General features: G+C 32.1%; 2 protein-coding genes across 4 annotated transcripts; one reads left to right on the top strand and one right to left on the bottom strand.

Annotated features, from left to right (window-relative positions):
- Positions 1–6226: 6226 nt before the first annotated feature.
- LOC108322053 (deSI-like protein At4g17486) lies at positions 6227–10799 on the top strand. 3 transcript variants are annotated; one of them, XM_017554030.2, is made up of 5 exons: positions 6227–6361; positions 6577–6756; positions 9255–9542; positions 10110–10190; positions 10319–10799. In XM_017554030.2, the coding sequence occupies exons 2-5, from the start codon at positions 6591–6593 to the stop codon at positions 10456–10458; spliced, it is 675 nt and encodes a 224-aa protein (XP_017409519.1). In that variant the 5' UTR covers positions 6227–6361; positions 6577–6590; the 3' UTR covers positions 10459–10799. The 3 variants fall into 3 exon arrangements, with proteins under 3 accessions (XP_017409519.1, XP_017409506.1, XP_017409498.1); XM_017554017.2 differs by having other exon boundaries at positions 6253–6428; positions 6542–6756; XM_017554009.2 differs by having other exon boundaries at positions 6254–6428.
- A 4750-nt stretch (positions 10800–15549) lies between these two features.
- Positions 15550–17252, bottom strand: LOC108337990 (probable receptor-like protein kinase At5g20050). Its single transcript, XM_017574598.2, has one exon. It carries the CDS (start codon positions 17130–17132, stop codon positions 15795–15797), a length of 1338 nt encoding a protein of 445 aa, XP_017430087.1. The 5' UTR covers positions 17133–17252; the 3' UTR covers positions 15550–15794.
- Positions 17253–19261: the final 2009 nt, after the last annotated feature.

The following is a 19261-nucleotide window of genomic DNA, read 5'->3' as shown; positions in this document are numbered from 1 at the left end:
ATGCAAGAGGGTGAGGGAGGTGCAATTTGATTGTGTACAATCTCGTTTTTAAAGTAAAATTATATTTTAATGAATATAAATTTTTGTCTTATTTTTATTTTTAGCGAACATTGGGTACATTCTTATATTTTTACTTCTTTCTTTCCATATACTAATCAAAATGTTAATTAAATAATTAAAAAAAAACATGCTTTACATACTACTTTGAAATAGTAAGTCTCAATTAACAGTTTTAATCTTATAAATTAAATAAACAATTTTTTTTATATTTATTAAACATGAGACAAAATGTATCCAAAAGATATATTAAAATTATTGAGATATTATTATATGATTAAATTTAACTTATAGTTAAAAATATTAATTAATTATGATACAATAATTAAGTTGAAAGTTAATTAAGGTAAAAATAACATTATCAAAATGTAAATTATCATCCAAAATTATATTGTTTTTCTATATCTTTTTCATTTAGCAATTTCATATGTATGTTTGTAATTTTTTTAATATTTATGAAAATAATAAATTGTCATATAATACGAGACTCCTTAGTTAATAACAAGAATGTTAATTTTTTGGTTTAAACCCTCATTTGGACTTCATATTTGTGTGTCAATCTCAAGTGGGTCATCACTTTTTTTTCGGTTTCAATCGGGTCCATAAACTTGTAAAAATGAGCCAATTAAGTCCTCTCTGTTAAGTTATCACTAACGCCGTCTGTCTGTGATGACGTGGTGCACACTTAAAATGCTGATGTGGCAGTGTTATATTACATGGAACTTTTTTAGGTGAAGCTAGCCGCCGCAACAGTATCATTCCCCACCATCCTCGCTGTCATGGCCAACCACCATGCTCGTCTCGTTGGACAATCATCCTCCATCATGCGCCACCACCCACAATGAATCACGCCACTGCCTATCATTCTCTTGCCACCAATGTCACGAGCGACGCGACATCCACCATAAACACCCAGAATCGCGGGCAACCTCATCGCTCCACCATGAACCACGAGCGCTGCCATCACCACAGTTTCGCCGCCACCAAACCTTAGCATCGTGCCGCCATCACCTCGTGCAACCATCACCTCTTCGCGTAGTTCACCTGCAACCTAAATCGCAGCGGCGGAATCATCTTCTTCACCATCACGTCGCGCCTTCATCATCGACCCAACCCAAGGTCCAAACGCAAGCTCTGAAAAGAAGAGATTAAAGAGAGAGAAGTGGATAGGGTGTTGCAAAGTTAGTCGCTATCCATCTTCCTTCGTCGCTTCGCTTCTGCTTCACTCTCTGCCTTTCGCATCACTCATTAGAGACTGGAGCCAGAGAAGAAAAGAATATCCCGCCACAGCTCATCTACCCCTCTGTTCGATTCCATCCCCCAAAACGGTTTTAGTTATTGGTGGTGGAGATGGTGGAGTACTCAGGGAAGTATCCCGCCACAGCTCTGTAGAACATATTGATATCTGTGAGATAGATCAGGTGGTTATTGACGTTTTCAGGAAATTTTTTCCGGATTTAGCTGTTGGGAAGAACCCTAAAACCCCAACCTCTCCAATCTCTACGCGCTGCCTCCATTCAAAACTACAACCAAGACAACACAAAAGATCTAGGAAAAGCCCCAAATCAAAACCCTAAGTCGCAATCCATATTCTCCACCATCCAAAAAAAACCCAGATTCAAAATCTGCTCTTTCCTTCAAACACACCCCCAACCCTGAATCAACAAAGGGGATGTCGCAAACGATTCATACAAGAAAATAATCTAAATCGGAGCCGGTGACGGAAAGTTTGAAGCTTGCTGGAAAATTGGAGGCACCCGTCGCATCAGAGTCGCATATATAGATAAAGTCTTGAGAGCATCAATAAGCAGTGCGAGAGAGAGAGGAACGGGAGAGAGGAGAACACAAACCTGGAAAAGCCGCAACACAAAAGATCCAAAGGACGTCGCGACCGGTGGGGCGATTCTGGGAGGGCGATTCTGGAAGGGTTTTGGGTTTCTTGTGGTAGTAGAAAAAGTATAAAAATTTAAAACATTCACGTGGAATTGTTGATTGTACAACATATCACCCATTCAATTTAGTATACAATGCCACGTCATATAAAAAAAATTACAGCTCAGCACAGTTAGACGACGTTAGTGATAACTTAGCAGAGAGGACTTAATTGCCTCGTTTTTACAAGTTTATAAACCCGATTGAGACCGAAAAAAAAACGATGACCCATTTGAGATTGACACACAAATACGAGGACCAAATGAGGGTTTAAACCTATTTTTTTTCATGAAGACGGTTCTTGCTTTTTTAAAACATTTAAAATATCAAGAAATTATAGGCATGTTGTTGTGATGCCAAATATTTATATTGGTTTATCTGGGTTTGATAGAGCATAAAACTAACCATGATTGTTTTCTGTCATGATCTCTTCTTTTATGATTCTAAAAAAATTGTTTGAATTGAATTTTCTTTAGAATTTTGTCGGTATCTTGATATCATTTTAAAGAAGTGAATTTTAAGTCTAACTTAACCTTACAAATCTGGTAAAATGAAGTTTATACTCGTTTATATATTGTAAATTTGTCTTATCTCTAGTCAACGTGGGGATCTCCAACATATTTCCTTACGTCAAAACATATACATCTCAAACATGAGACTAAACATTAATAAGTGGTCCTATAACAAGTGACATAATAGGCTCAACAAATAATTGTTAGGATATACTTTGGATGACTTTGTAAATAATTAATGATTTTTTGTCAGACACCAAAAATTTGTTGCAGCAACAAGAAAAGAACCTAAGAATTTTAATTATACAGGAATTTGGTTGGTATGGTGCAATGGTTGATGAGATACGAGACTTAAAAAAGAATGAGACATGGATTCTTAAGAAATTGTTGCCCGAAAAGGAATCTTTCAAAAGTAAATGAGTATACTAAATAAAACATCATTCAGACGAGAGCATATATCAATTGAAAGTAAGTTGTGTTATATTCATACATTATTAGAGATAGAAAATAGTGAGACTTGTTATATTTGTCAAAGAAAACAAATATACCATGACAAAACCTAGTGTCATAAATGGTGATCGTTCGTACCTTCTTAAGAGTGGTGACAATTAAAAAAATGACACAGTTCACCACATGAATGTACAAAACATGTTTTTCCATGGTGATTTGGTTAAGGAGGTGTACATGAAAGTCCTTTTGGGTTTTAAAATTATTAACCCAAATTTAGTTTGCATGTTGAAAAGGTTATTGGACGACTTAAAACAAACTTTTTGTTTTTGGTATGTTAAGGTTGCTATTGTCTTGTTTTGTTCTATCATATTCATTTATATTGCATATAAGAGAAATACATCTCTATCTGTTAGTTTACGTGGATACCTTAATTATAGTAGGAAATTATATTTCAACCATAAAATTTTTTAAATCTTACTTAGACGTATACTTTTATAGGAATGACGTGGGAGTTTAAAATATTTTTTTGGGGTTGGATGGAACCTGTAATTATGAGGGGATTTATCTTTGTCAACAAAAATATACGTTGGAAATCATTGAAGACACATGTTTCTTAGGTGTCAAGCATGTGGATTTTTTAATAGAACAACATCATAATCTAGTGTTGGCTTCTTATACACCTCTTGAAAATCCAAAACTCTATCGAAAACTGATTGAATATATGATTAATCTATTTATCTATGATTAGATCTGATCTTGCTTACTTAACATTATATCTCAGTTTATGCAAAAACTTCATGATGAGTATCAGGAGACATCTTTGACATTTTTAAGGGTTATTAAATATTTGAAGAAGCATTCACAATGAGGTATTCTATTTCAGTTTACTAATAAAATTGAGTTATAGGAATGATGAGATTTGGAAATTGCCCACTTACCATATGTGAGTTAATTATATTTTTAGTGTCCTAATTTTGATACAAAATTGAAATTCATCCATCTTTAAAACTTTACTATATTTTTATTTTTAAGTTTTAAAAATAAATAAATATAATTGTTTTAACTCAGGTTAACTCAATTTGGAAAAAAATATTGATATAGTATGACATTTTTCATACGAATTTTTTTTATAAAATATAATGCCTGTTATTTAAAATACACATTATGTAAAAAATATGGTTTTTTATAATTAATATTTTATTACATATAATCTTCCTACAATATTACATCATAATTTTAAGTTGGTTATATATATATATACACACGCGCGCACTGATAAGAGGTTGATTAGTTTAATTTAAACAAAGTTTTAAATTTTTTTATAACATCTTCTTGATAATTCTCTTAATTTCTTTTTATATTTTGAAAACATACAATTATAATTACTCTTTTTATAAAATATTTTCCTCCTAATGGTTAGAAAACCATAGCATTACTCCTTAAATAAGTTTATAAAAAGGATGAAATTGAAAAAGAGTACATAAGTATAAATATAAAATAAGGATAATTTGATCAATATTGAAGGTATTGGAGTGAATTTAGTCTTGTTTAATTATTTTGATACTTTTTATTTTTGGTGATATTTTTCAGTTAGGTTCATCATTTTTTTTAATTGGGTCATTATTTTTGAAAACTTGAAACAATTAAGTCATTGTCGTTAGTTCCGTACTAACATGGTTAAAAAGGTGTCTTGTGGTTTTTTTGAATTTTTGAATTATTTGTTTTATTTGTTTTTATTTTTTTTAAATAAAAAAATTGTTAAAGCTGACATTCTGCCACATGGCAATAATAGTGTGCCACATGTCACTGTTAGACCACGTGTCATTGTATTTGTCTGAATTTGGTTCCTATATTTTTATTTTATCTCAAATTGGTCCCTGTATTTTCATTTTGTCTCAATTTAATCCTTTTTTTAAATTAAATAATTTTGTTTCTCTCCAAATTCAAACAAAATTTTATTTGTATATAATATTTATAAAAGAATTTATATAAATTGATAGTTTTTATTAGAAAAATAAAAAAATTACGAACTAACATACATGACACATTTTTATTTATAAAGTACTAAAGAAAATAACTTAGTTGCACTAAAGTTTTTAAAACAAAAATTAAATTAAGACAAATAAAAATAAAGAAACTCATTTAAATTTTTTCTACAAAATTAAACAACAAATGAAATCATTTACCCTAAATAATATGAATGAAAAAACTATAAAAATTAACATTTCAATAATAAATATTTTTTGGATGGTGATTTATACAAAAATAGCCTCAGTACTTCCTCAACAATTCATAAAACGTTTATAGAGTTAAATACTTAGATTTGGAATACATCATAAAACAGATTTAAAGACAAAAATTTGGAAAACTTACATACCGTTATTAATTTTTTTAATAAATTAGGACTAAATTGAGACAAAATAAAAATATAGAGACTAAATTGAAACAAAATAAAAATACAAAAATCAAATTGAGACAAATGCAATGACACGTGACACTAGCCCATATCACACTGTCATTATCACGTAATACAATGTCATCTTGACACGTGACAATTTTTTTATTTTTTAGAAAAAAAATTAAAAATTAAAAAATAAAAATAAAAACAATTAAAAATTATTTAAAAAATTCAAAAAAATCACGAGCTAACATGTGACACTTCTTTAAGAGTTTTAGTACGGAGCTAACAGCATTAACCTAATTGTTTTGATTTTTCAAAAATAAAACCTCAATTAAAATAAAAAGAATGAGAGACCTATATGTAAAAAGTCACTGAAAATAGAAACTATCATAACACAGTTATTACCACGTGACACAATGTCATCTTAATACGTGACAATTTTTTTTATTTTTTTAAGAAAAGATTAAAAAATAAAAATTCAAAAAAAAACAATAAAATTTTTTTAAAAATTCAAAAAAATCACGAAGTAACACATGACACTTCTTTAAGAGTTTTAGTACGGAACTAACGACAATAACCTAATTGTTTTAATTTTTAAAAAATAAAAACTCAATTAATAAAAAATGAGAAAATCTTTAAAAAGTCACCGAAAATAAAAACTATCAAAATTATTAAATCTTAGAGATAAAAAGATATTTGATTCTTAAATGTTAAAAAATATAAATTAGCTCTAGATTTTTATGTCCAAATACTTTTTAAAATTATATTTTAGTAAAAAATAATCCTATATAATTTAATAATAAGATTACTCTAATTCAAATTGTTTGGACTAAATTAATTTTACGTGTAAAGTAAACTAAAATTCAGACCAACAACTGGTCTTGTGCAGAGCAACAGACAGGGAATAAAATTGAGAAAAAGGGAAGGGTGGAACTCGACAGAGAAAAAAAAAGGAGTTGTCTCAACCCAACAATAGCAGAGAGAGCCAAACACGTCTTTTGACTAAAAAGTAACTAACCGCTTATCTCAATCAACTCGAAGTCTAATGTTTTCATAAGATTGGTTGCTTCAGCGTGGTATGTCGTGGACATGGATCTGTGTTGTGTGATTTCTTCTTCTCGCTCCATGTCCATGGAATGAGTGTTTCCATTTGTAACTACTTTCCTCTTTTGGTAATTTCGATTGTAAGGTTGTCCTGTTTGTGCTGGGTTCGGTAATTTTCAGATTGCTGCTACAATATGGGTGTGGAGAATGCCTCGAAGTCCATTTCCACCTCACAATGCGATGACCAACTTAGTAACAGCAAAATCAACACACTCGTGCGATTGAATGTCTACGATCTCACCCCTGTCAATAATTACGTCTACTGGGTTGGATTTGGCATATTTCATTCTGGCGTTGAAGGTCTCTCTCTGTCTCTCTCTCTGTTTCCTTGAACTTTTTTAACTAGCTTTTATGCGTATACCAGATCTAATTTAGCAGTTTTTTATTTCAATTTTTCTATCTTTGTATTGCTTTGAGAAGGCTCCTAATTCACGATTCTGTGATATCATGTATGTTTTCCTTGAGTGCTTATTTGTAACTTTTCTCCATAAATTGAGAGAGCGGAGAGACGAGTATAACCTTGAGTTACTGAATAGTAATTTGTGATTAACAACACCTTACCAGCTTGTGGCTTCTCAGATATTGAATTGGAGAGCGAACTTCATAAGAGTGAAAAACAAACATGTCAATTAAATGGTTATAAACTAAACTCAGTAAGGTAAGTTGAGGTAAATTTTTTAATGGGATAAGAGATAAAGAAATTTTTTCAGATAATTAGTTAATATATAAGTTAAAACATCATCTTTTAGATAATCAATATAAGCGCCATACTGTGAGGGAAACTAGTCCTAATCCAAAGGGTAAAAGATATACTTAGTAAGACAAAGAACAAACTGAGTAGTTTAAAAGTGAGAAGGTGTTTTTATGATTTATAGTTCTGCATCCTTTCTACTGGTAAACTGGTAATTTATTTTCCACCATAAACATTTTTACAATCAAGTTATTGCAGTTACGATTCTCTTACTTCCAAGTTAACTCTTATATTCTTACTATTTTAAATAGAGAAAATAAGTTATCTTCATTGGAAAACTCTTTTCTAGTTAGACTAGTGACAGTGTTTTGGAATTACATATAATTTTTGCCGCACAAACTCTAGGTTCCAGTACCAAGGTACCAAGTTCCAAATCACATAATTTTTGCCTCACTCTAACTCCATGGTCACAATGTTTTTAATTAAGGGCTCAAAATGATTTGAAAAGATTAGCTAGATTTTGAAATGTTTTCACTTTACTAACTTATGTTTTTATGAATTTATAAATGATTACGACATTTATATAATTTGATCTCTCTTAGTTCTATTACATTATTAAATCTTATTATTGCTCTTTGCTACTTGACTTTATTATAAAGTTGAAACACTGTATTATTTTTGTGTTAAGAGTATTATGCTGTTCATTCAAGTCATTAATAGATTTTTAGTATTTTTTTATTTAAGTAAATAAAAATTCAGTCTATAAAAACTCTACAAATTTCCTTAAACTATACAGTTTAACCTTACAATAGTGTGGCAGCCAACCTATACGCTTTTTTTTCCCTAAAAAAAACAAAGGAACCTCTTACGGTTCGGGGATTCCTAGATTCAAGCTTCCCAAGTATTTCACACACCGACAGCAACAATCATAAATAATCCAGATTACATGTCTGGAATGTGAAAGACGAATGACGTTATGATGTTCCATGATGACTTCGAATTCAGAAACACTATCAACAGTATTTGTTGTACAATATCCAAGAGGGTGGTTGGCTGGAGTAAGGCTAACAAGTGAGAGAGAACTGAAACATCTATTGAAGTTAGAATAGCTCAAATGCAGCTCAATTTCTTTGATCTTATGCTTACTGTGGCAGATTTTGTATATTCAGAAAGCCTCTAGTCTGTTGAAGATAATTGAATGATTAGAATCCCATTAACAGCCGCCTTCCAACTTATCTTTTCATAGTTGTCTTAAAAGATTTCCCTTAAGTGTCAAACTCCTTACTCTGTTTTAAACATTTATATTTTGCAATCTTCATGTTTGGCTCTCCTAATCCACCTTATTGCTTCTAAAGACTATGTATTCTAAAATGTATTTTACCGTTTACAAGTGTGTGTTTGGTACGCTACTCTAGAAATGTAGAATTATGACTAATAGGCCTGTCGACCAACTTATAAGCTGGTTTGTCGAAAATCAGTTTGTAGATCAGGAAAGTTCCATGAATTAAGGGATTCTATAGTGGAATGGAGAAATTTTATTTCCTAAAATAGAATAGAACTCCTCTTATGTACAGGTTGTGTGATTATTCGGAGTTAATGCAATGGAATCCAATCGTTCTTCCCTAATTTTTCAGAAATAGAAGTTACAATCTCACTGTCAAATGTAAGCTAACGTGGACACATCTTCAGTTGCAATACAGACCTTGCTATCATCAAAATCATTACATCTTATTAATTTTTGGATATGTTGTATGTTGTGTGTATACGAGGTTTCATGCTTCTAGAAGTGGATTTCCTGGTTGATTGAGAATCTGTATTCAATAAAATAAATAAAAAGAAAATTAGCATATTTAAACTTACTCATTTTTATCCTTTTGATACACTACTTTATTAATAGCTTCTGAGTTCTAAACATTTCATTTTTGTATGATTGTTTGGCAACAATCATAATTTTGTCAGAATTGTTCTGAAGATACCCCAGAAGAAGTGTTTCGTGATTTATGCTGATGAGTTTCCTGCTGTTGTAACTCTTGTTTTAATTTGTATATCTAATGCTCTAATCTAGTGAAGTTTTTTGTCTTGCTTTATTTCTTTTATTTTGAAACAGTGCATGGTAAGGAGTATGGTTTTGGAGCCCATGATTTCCCAGCTAGTGGAGTTTTTGAAGTGGAGCCAAGGAAGTGCCCTGGATTCATATATAGATGTTCCATCACTTTGGGTCAAACTAATATGAGTGCTTCTGACTTTCGTACATTTATTGAAAACATGGCTTCTGAGTATCATGGAGATACCTATCACCTTATAACTAAGAACTGCAATCATTTTACAGAAGATCTCTCCAATAGATTGACTGGGAAACAAATCCCAGGTTGGGTGAATCGGCTTGCTAAGCTAGGTAAAACCGTACTAGGAAATTCCTTGTAAGCTTATTTTTTACACTTTGATGCGTGATTATCTTTTTACTTCCATAGTTCTTTCTGATCTCTTTTCATCTCTTCAGGGAGACACTTGTAACATCATGCTCCTATCAACCCCACCCGTCAGTTACAAAGTTTAGGGCCATTATAGGGCTCACATATTTCTGAAAACATACTTGAACTAGACAAGGAGAGAAAATACTGTCTTCAAACATCAAGTTATAGTCTCTATTATGAATGACAAAATATTAGAACCTTCAAGTTGTCTAAAATATAATCTGACAATGATATCATGTTTTGCCGATGTATAAATTTTAAACTTCATCAGTTTTTTTCAAGTTATTCTTGGCAATGAAAAGTACTTTGAAAATATCAAACATCAGTTGCTTTTAGCTGGATAACACCATTTGTAATGTCATCAACAGAGACTAACAATCGGACGCATTGATTTTCTCTTCTAGTTCTGTTCTATACATTTTATGTCATTTTAGTCCTAAAATACAATGAGCATAGTCCTAATGTCCATCCTCTGGTAAAAATTGTAGGTGCTTTATGCAGTTGTCTACTTCCTGAAAGTCTTCAAGTAACAAGTGTTAAACAGCTACCTGAATACCATGAATGCTCAGGTGTGTGTATCTCTTGTTCTTTCTTTTTTCCCAGTCAACATGTATTACAGATGATGCATATACTAAATTTCCATCTTGCTAATAATATCTGCAACCTTTTTTCCTGTCTGTCTTTCGAATGTTTGCAGAAGATGAATTTGTTGAATCTCTTTCACCTGCCACACCCCGCGAGTCCACAGAAATAGATGAGGAGCAAGAAAAGCACCTTCTTTCATCATCAACTGTAACTGAGGATGTTACTTTCGTTAGAGAAAGCCAAGCAAAATAATTGGTATCTTTGACGTTAGAAGTTACACTTCGCTTTGAAATTTATCCATTTGTTTGCAGTGATTATTTTTTCTAAATTTTCTCAATCATCCATGGGTTTGGGTTCATTGAAACTGGAGAATCCAGTATTTGTTGTGTACAAAAGATTTTCGAACGGGGCCTATTTGTTTGATTTTTTTTTTAGGGGTGGAAAGTGGGGCGAGGTTTGAGGCTTAATATTTTGTCATGTTTGAAACTGTCTGTAAGCTATGGAATATTAGTCATTTTGTTTGACAACATGGTACAAAAAACATCTTCCAGTTGGAGGATGAGGGTTTAATGTTGTTTTTCTTATGAGGTTCATATCCTGCACAAAAAGTAAAAGATGAAATGACCACTGTAAGCATGGTTGAATAAAAATGCCGTGCGCTTTCGACATGATTGACATGATCTAATGTGATAGAAATACTTATTGTGATTTATGATTGTGTATAATATTTCCTTCAAATGAGTAAAATTTTATGTCAATTAGGGTTAGGATATATGTGTTATTAATATACTTTATATTTCATAATAGAAACCATACAAAGTACATCGTAACAATTATTAGGGACTGAAAATTTTGGCTAATTATGAACCACTGAAGACAAATATTTATATCCCTGAGAATGAAGACTTTTGCATGACAACATGTTGATATTTAAATTAGAAGGTGGCATTTGTATTATTTTAAAATATATTAATACAACATAATACACTAGAAGTTCATAATTCATATTCTTGATTATAATATTTAGTAGATTCTGAGTTTTTATTATTGGATATTTTTAAGTTGACAATTTTATTATCATTTTAATATTTTAAAATTTCCATATAGTTGAATTATTATTGTTGATAATCTGATACACCAGTGGCTACAGAAGATGGTGAAAATTCACATAATGTTATATGATGTTCCAGTGACAACACTAGACTGCAGTTTGAAATTCGTAAAATATGTATATCTATAAGCATATCTGTACATGAAAAATGTAGATTCACATTTAAAGGGATAAATTGTTACGTGTACACTTACTAATGTAGTGATGATGCATTCAGACATATTGGTATGATTTAAAATTATAAATTTAAAAAAAAAATTGTTAACCATATTCTTAAAATTTAGTTCATCGAGAAATTATCTGTAAGTTTTTTTAACGTTGTATTGTTAGGGCTTATATGGTGGTCAATAATAGGATACGGAGATTAGAGATGAGAAAATGAAAGACAAGTTAATTATCCTATCATGTTATATATTAAAAAGCAACTTCTCCTTAAAATAAAATATACGCTAGATTAACATATTATAATGAACAAATGGATAAAGAAATCATATCATCTTAGTACACCAAATAATTGATTAAAATATGATATAGTTATTATTTTCTTGCATCAGTCCTCTGGATAGATCTTTAATATATTCATCTATCAATAAGAGTGTGTTATATATAGTAGCAATTAGTCGTTTAAGTTATTATATACATTCAAAACACAGATTTAATATGAATATGCAGAAATATTAGCAAATAAAATTTTTAAAATGAAAATAAAATATTTAAAATAAAAATTATAAATTTTTAATGTAAAATAATATTTATATTATAACCGAAAGAAAAATTAATTAAATCTATTTTTATTTTTACAGCTATTTCGTTTTAAATATATTTTTTTAATTTTCTCATAAATTTCTGCACGTCCATACCCATTTTCAGTTTTTGTACGTTGATCGGACAATTTCTTCATCATACCTAACATTTTGTACATAGAATTAATTATCATATTTAATATTTGAACATGAGTAACATTAATACTCCAAAATTTTCCTGTGAATTAAATAATTTCAGACAAATGAAATGGTGGATATTTTTTTTTTAAATATTTTTAATAGAGGATATCATTCAATAATTCCGCTTTTTAAAACTATCTGCAATATGATACATCTAGTTGTTTGTAATTGTATGTAGCAGCAGCCTATGATGACAATACTATTCCTCCCAACTCATGAACTTATTTTCCATAGTTTTGACAAATTATTCAATCTTCCAAATAAACTTGACAACATAGTTAGTGGCGCCAAATGCTCCTATTTATTATGCAATGGAAATAGCCTACCTTTTGTGAATAATCCTTCCCAAACTTTAAGATCTGTTTGAAAATTCAAACTTTCATTGACAGTAGTATGATATATCTAGGAAGAACATTATAACTTAGGAATCAAATAGTTGGTGTATAGAAAAAAAATTAATATATGATAATAAATTGTGTTTGCTGAAAGTCACGTCCCAAAATATATAGAAAATGCATACATATAATAAAGACGTCATCATGCATAATATAGAAAAATAGTCAAAAGTAATTAAGATTATAGCCATCCTTAGAATAGTGTGGAATTGAAAACTAGAGTATTAGAGTTCCTCCCTGGAAATTACAGAGAATTTAAAACGTTAAATGCACTAAAGTTCTTCAAAAATAATGAGTTCATGGAAATAAAAGCTAGCAAATCTAAACTGCAGCACTGTCGTCCCCATCAAGAGTTGTTTCCAAAGTATCTCCTCACCATCTGCTCCCACCCAAGTGGATGATCATAGCAAAAGGAAACACATACAACGTGCACAAACACAAACAAACAAGGGTGAGCTAATTAAATATAAAAAAACATGCATCATGTCAAGCATAGAATCTACAAGAGTTATTCTCAAATCAAAACAGATTAAGACAGGTATCCTAACATGTTGAACACTAGACTTGACTCGTCCGGACTTTAGAATGAGAGTCGAGCTATGGCGGGTCATGCACCCGTGGTGGCTTATGAAACTTGCGTTCCCCACCCTGCCACACTCATGAGGTTAGTCCGTTCCGCGCCTTGGAGCATACTGGAAGCCTCTGAGACTAAGACCTCCTGCTACTCCTCACCACCTGGTTCAATCCTCTCTACGTGTGAAGAAAGACCATTGGAGTTTCAGGATGACCCCCAAGACTGAGCTCCTACATTCATTCTAAACATACTTGAATCTCAAAAAGAGAATTCACTATGGATCACAACATGAGGCACCACCATGTAACCCCCTGTGAGGTCCATGGAATTACGTCCATCAAACATACTTTGAAAATCACATACTTTCACTTTTACATTGCATACAACCATAGATATAATACTAATTACACTTCAAAAGACCACAAACAACTTAATAAGTCATCAAAAATCACATGAAACCATTCCATGTACATTAACAGACAATAACAGTCCAAGAAGACCTACTAAACAACACAAAACCCCTTAAACTCATACTTAGACAAGGGAAATAACTTTGAAACTATCACCAACAGTTCCGGAAAGGCCCAAAAATCCTAAAACGACCTAAAGAACGTCCAAAAATGATATCCGGAGCCCCGAAAACCACCCAAAACTATCTTGGATGATTTTTCGACGACAATAATCGATTATTTGCGAGAGCTTTGAAGATGATACAACTCTCTGACTAGAATAATCGATTATCAAGTGAGATAATCGATTATTTTTATCAGTTTTTGACAGCAATGTGATTTTTCTGGTTTTGGTGCATCTTAGACATATCCAAATGAACAATTTAAAATCTGTAACACTAATATTGATATGAAACATGTTTATAGATGAAAGTAAAGTATTGCATTGGTCATTTGGATAGGAATTAGATGTACTAAACTAACTCAATTTCTACTCCAAAACATCAAACTCAATAACTAGAGGACCACAAACCAAATTCTAACACTTTGTACCTATTCTGACCAATTTGATGACTCAAACAAGTCACAATCCACTTGCTAAGACTGCCCCCAATAGTCCAATTATAACCAGAACCCCTAACTCTCAAATTCACTACCTCACTTCCTCCAAAAGGACCTAAAACACTACTGAATCACCAAGTTTTCTACCTAGCTAAAGTTACAACAGATTTCACACTCCAAATCACTTCTAACATGATCCAATACAATAATTAAATTCATCAAACTCATTATAAAGCAATCAATCACAGTTCCATCAATTACACCATTCAATTCAAACCGTCATATATACTTAAAATCCAGTGGAAGGGACACATGGATGAATCGAGCATATACCGAAATGAGAGGGATCTAGAGATTGTATAGGTATGGGACTATACAGTTGAAGGATAACTTAAAGGGATTGATTTGACTACTCATATTACCAAAATGCATTTATTTTTCGGTAGTCTAACCCATAAGAACTCCATGATTAAACGTGCTTACCCTGAAGTAATTTAGGGATGAATGACCTTCTGAAAAGTTTTTCCGAAAAGTGTGCGAGTGAGGACAAAACACATTGGAAAGCCAAAGAATACAACAATATTTTTTCCAATTAATATAATTATTTGATTGGGTTTTTAAGACGGAAAGTACCCTGAAATTATTTAATGTCGTTTTAAAAAGAGGTCTTGATTATTCTAAAATTCGTATTATTTTTGGTGAAATTTCATTTTACTTCTGCTTTTGCATTTAAGCTCACGCGCTTTATAGTTGAAGTCAACATGAGACTTTATTTTATAATAAAAAATGTTGTTAAAAACGAAGTATCAAAGAATATCAACATTTGTCTTTGTCATGAACAAGTCAGATGTTCAAGATTTATCTGTATTGTATTACATTAATTTGTCAGAAACTACCCTTTATTTTGTCAAAAACACAAACATCAAGAATAAATAATAGGACTAGTTTTGTCGGCCAGAATTGTTTTCATTCTATAAATTTTAACCATATACTCTCTTTGAGGTGAGAAAACCAATCCCTCCTTCGTAGAAAACTAAATTAATGTAATGGCGTTATTATAACAAACTTACAAAAGTTATCTTTTTACATTCCAAACTATTCGTTACTTATTAGGAAAGAAGGAACAATAAGTGAAACTAGAGTTAGCTTTTCTTTCTCTTTAAGTTTGACAATTTCTTCCATATATCCCCACCACTTTTTCTTTATTGATTATACTGTATTATTTCTTACCTTAGCACGAAAAGACTGATTAGCGTATAAAATTAAAGACTAGATCAGCAAAAACTTAGTCAAAGGAACCTCCAAATCACAGTAATGCCAACATACAGGCATTGATTGTTTGCAGAAGAACCCAGAAAACAGGTTATAGTGAAAAAAAAAAGATGAACTGTATGTATATAACATAATCTCCACACTGAAAATATTAGAACTATGTCCCAATTTATACAATTGAAGTAACTAAGTAATGAGAAGCAAAAAAATAGCAAGGGAATAATACCCTGAAGGAGATAGATTGAAGTGCATTAGGAGCTCTAATCCCCAGAGAGAAGGAAGCTATCTGCCAGATAAAATAGTTGTTCCAAGTGAGTAAGTAGATGTACAATCCACATTGCTCGAAACAGAGGTCAACAACCTTGCAAGATTTCGATGATCTACAGGATCTTCATCAACAGCTAGTAAATCAACTAGAATCATTCTGGAACCAGGGGGTTCATCCACCCTCACACGCTGCTCAAGCATATCAACCACTTGTGCCATTGTAGGTCTCAATCTTGGCTTCTCTTGTATACACCACAATGCAATATACACCAATCTAATCACCTCACTCTCATCCACACCCCCACTTTCAATCAACCTATGATCCACAATCTCCATGAACTTCCCCTCCCTCACTTTCTCGTTAACAATCTTTGGAAAAAACTCCCACTTTTTCTTACTGCTGTCTCTCGGATCCTCCACCCTCAGAACATTCCTTCTCCCTCCAATTATTTCCAACAAAACCATCCCATAACTGTAAATATCAGTTTTCTCTGACACCCCTCTTTCCAAAAGCCACTCAGGAGCCAAGTACCCTCTTGTCCCCCTCATTGTTGTCATCACCTGACTCACATCGTTTCCTACAAGCGTTGAGAGACCAAAATCTGAAACAAGAGCCTTATAATCCTCATCCAAGAGTATATTCTCGGGTTTGACATCAAGGTGCAAAACCCTCTTCCTACAATCATGGTGAAGATAAGACAACCCCCTGGCAACATCAATCGCAACCTTATACCTCGAGTTCCATGGCAAACACCCACTTCTACGTGCACGCTTTTCCCTTGAGGGAAAGATCCAACAATCCAAAGACCCGTTTGGGATGTACTCATAAACGAGGTACCTAGGCGATGTGGGGGCGTTACAATAACCAAACATGCGCACCAGGTTGACATGGTGCACGCTAGCAATGGCGGCAACTTCTGATCTGAATTCCTTCTCCCCACGCTCCTCTCCATCGATCCGTTTCACTGCAACCGAAGTTCCATCGCTGAGAATGCCTTTGAAGACCGAAGCCGAGGACCCTCTTCCCAACAGTGATTGAAACCCATCCGTTGCTTCCTCAAGCTCCTTGTAACGAAACTTCGTGGGAACCCCGGCAACTTTTCTTAAGAAACTGTACTCTATTCGAAGCTCTCGCCCTTCCGTCTTCAACTGTGATTCCAACAACCTCCTCCTGCGGTGGTAACGGTGCCTTATGAATGCACAAGAAAAGACGGCGATGATCACAGCAATAGAAGCGCCACATATGAGGAAGAAGGCGTGTGAAAGCTTCAGGGAGACGCGTGCAACGATGATAAATATGATAAGTGCAATCACCGCTATCGCAGAGATTGTGTTGGCTTTTCTGTCCTCCATTAGAACTTCATTGTTTTCTGGTGAAGGAGTAAACCAACGGCAAAAGGGTCTCTTTAGTATCCTGACAAGACTAGGGAGGTTAGATTAGGTTGTGATGAGTGACCGCAAGAAAAAAAAGTGTAACTTGTTTTTATATAAATACAACTATTTCATTAGTTTTAGTGAGGGGGACCACTCTTATGGTCGAAAACGGCTAAAAAACTTATATAATGGTTGGTATTAACATTAATTTAATTATGTACATTGGAAGTAACCAAGAAATTTAATTAAAAGCAACACGTATGGACCGTAGAAAAATGCATGGGGTTGTAGTTTTGAGAATTGTTGTGTGAAACGCGGGCTTTGATTTGGTCAGTGTTGTAGTTCTCGAAATCCAATGGCAACCTATGTAGTGACAAAGGGGAATGAAGAATGAGGACAAGTTGAGGTTTAATTTGGTCAACAATTGGGTTCCTCTCTGTGTTGGGAAGTAAATGCAAAACTTTTTGTTGTGTTGTTTCCCTCTCTTCCACAAAATTTAGCACAATGCTCCAACTCTTCTTCAGGGCTGAGAGAAAACTTCAATGCCCTCTCATGTGTGGTTGTTTTTAAGATGGCCCTCCAACCATGTGAGAATTCAATGACAAAGCTCTTTTTCTCACTACTATCATTTTGGGATGCCCCAATTCATCTGTCTTCAGTAGGATATGATTTTCTTTAATTATTTATTTATTTTTTACTTATGATGTCAATTTTTTAGCTAATTATCGACATCTTTTTCACCGATTTGTTACGTGTTCAGAAATGATATTCCTAGGATTACTATTTCTGGAAATTATTTTCAACAAACACGTTTGGCAAATATGAGTCATTTCTTGGAATATTTTGAAAAGGGGTATAAGGAGGTGAGATTGATAAATTATTTTACAAAATAGATTAAGTAATAATGAGACTCGTGGCTTTTATAGATATATATGAATGGGCATTTCTTCCTCCACCCCATGTGTTCTTCCTGCACCCCCCATATTTTTTTAAATTCCAAATATCCCCTTGCTGAAATTAATAAAAATGGAGAATATGTTGAATGGTTTGCTTGTTGGTAGTGAGTGTAGGTGGTGGTTGGTAGCTGGTTGGGATTTGTGGTGGGAGGAATTTGCATTCAGTTCGTTGTGATTTCCTGGGTAAGTTTTTTTTCGTGTTTGAATTATTATTCTTGATTGTTCAATTCGTAAATATTTTGAATTAAGTAATTTTTAAATGTTTTTAATTGCACAATTCGAAATATAAAAAAATAGTAATTTTATACATACAAAATATTAATTTACATTCTGAAATAAAAAATATAATTTTGAATTTTAGATTGTATAATTCAAAATATTAATTTATATTCTGAAATTTACATATCGAATTGGACAGTCTTAAATGTAGTTTTTTTTTAAGTTTTGATTATCGTGTCTTTTTTCTATATTGTTAGTGCATGATGAGATTGGAAGTTATTATGTTATTTTGCAATCATTTTGGAGAAATTAAATATTGGAGTAAAATATCCAATGAGACAAATCAATTATCGAATATGGAAGTAAATATGTTTGGTAATTAATAAATATAGACTGAAATGTAGTAAATATGTTTGGTAATTAATAACTAATCCTTATCTAATTTATTTTATATTATATATATATATATATATATATATATATATATATTTGAAAGGTTAAATTTTTCTTGACAGTGAAATTTGGAGGTATAAAAAGAAAAGTTGGAGATATTGAAGAAAACCCTTGTAAATAAATGGACAAGATTAAAAGCAGAAACAAATAGAAGAAAAATTACGGACGCCGAGCCTAAGTACAAGCCCAAAACTAAAGAGAGAATAACCAAAACAAGCCCTTTCTTCCAGCACCTCGATAAATTCTAACGGTACCTCAATAATTTTCAAAATAACCATTTTCACCTTTTGTAAAAGTGACTTCCAAATCCTCAAAACAAGTTTTCTGAATATGATTTCTATAAAAAAAATTACTTATATAGAAACGGAATTAATTCTAAATAATCAAAAGTAGTTTTCACTTTTCACTTAATAAATATTATTAAAAATTATATATTGAACCGAGATAAAGTAATTTCAAATTTTACCTTACAAACTAATT

The sequence above is a fragment of the Vigna angularis genome, chromosome 1 (assembly GCF_016808095.1).
Source record: "Vigna angularis cultivar LongXiaoDou No.4 chromosome 1, ASM1680809v1, whole genome shotgun sequence".
NCBI lineage: Eukaryota > Viridiplantae > Streptophyta > Magnoliopsida > Fabales > Fabaceae > Vigna > Vigna angularis.
This window is presented reverse-complemented; position numbering and strand designations above follow the sequence as displayed.

Excerpts from the sequence above, each read along its gene's own strand:
- LOC108322053 (XM_017554030.2), top strand. The coding sequence starts at position 6,591 with ATGGGTGTGGAGAATGCCTCGAAGTCCATTTCCACCTCACAATGCGAT. Across the intron at positions 6,757-9,254 it reads ATTTCATTCTGGCGTTGAAG|TGCATGGTAAGGAGTATGGT; the intron begins GTCTCTCTCTGT and ends ATTTTGAAACAG. Across the intron at positions 10,191-10,318 it reads TGAATACCATGAATGCTCAG|AAGATGAATTTGTTGAATCT; the intron begins GTGTGTGTATCT and ends GAATGTTTGCAG.
- LOC108337990 (XM_017574598.2), bottom strand. The coding sequence starts at position 17,132 with ATGGAGGACAGAAAAGCCAACACAATCTCTGCGATAGCGGTGATTGCA.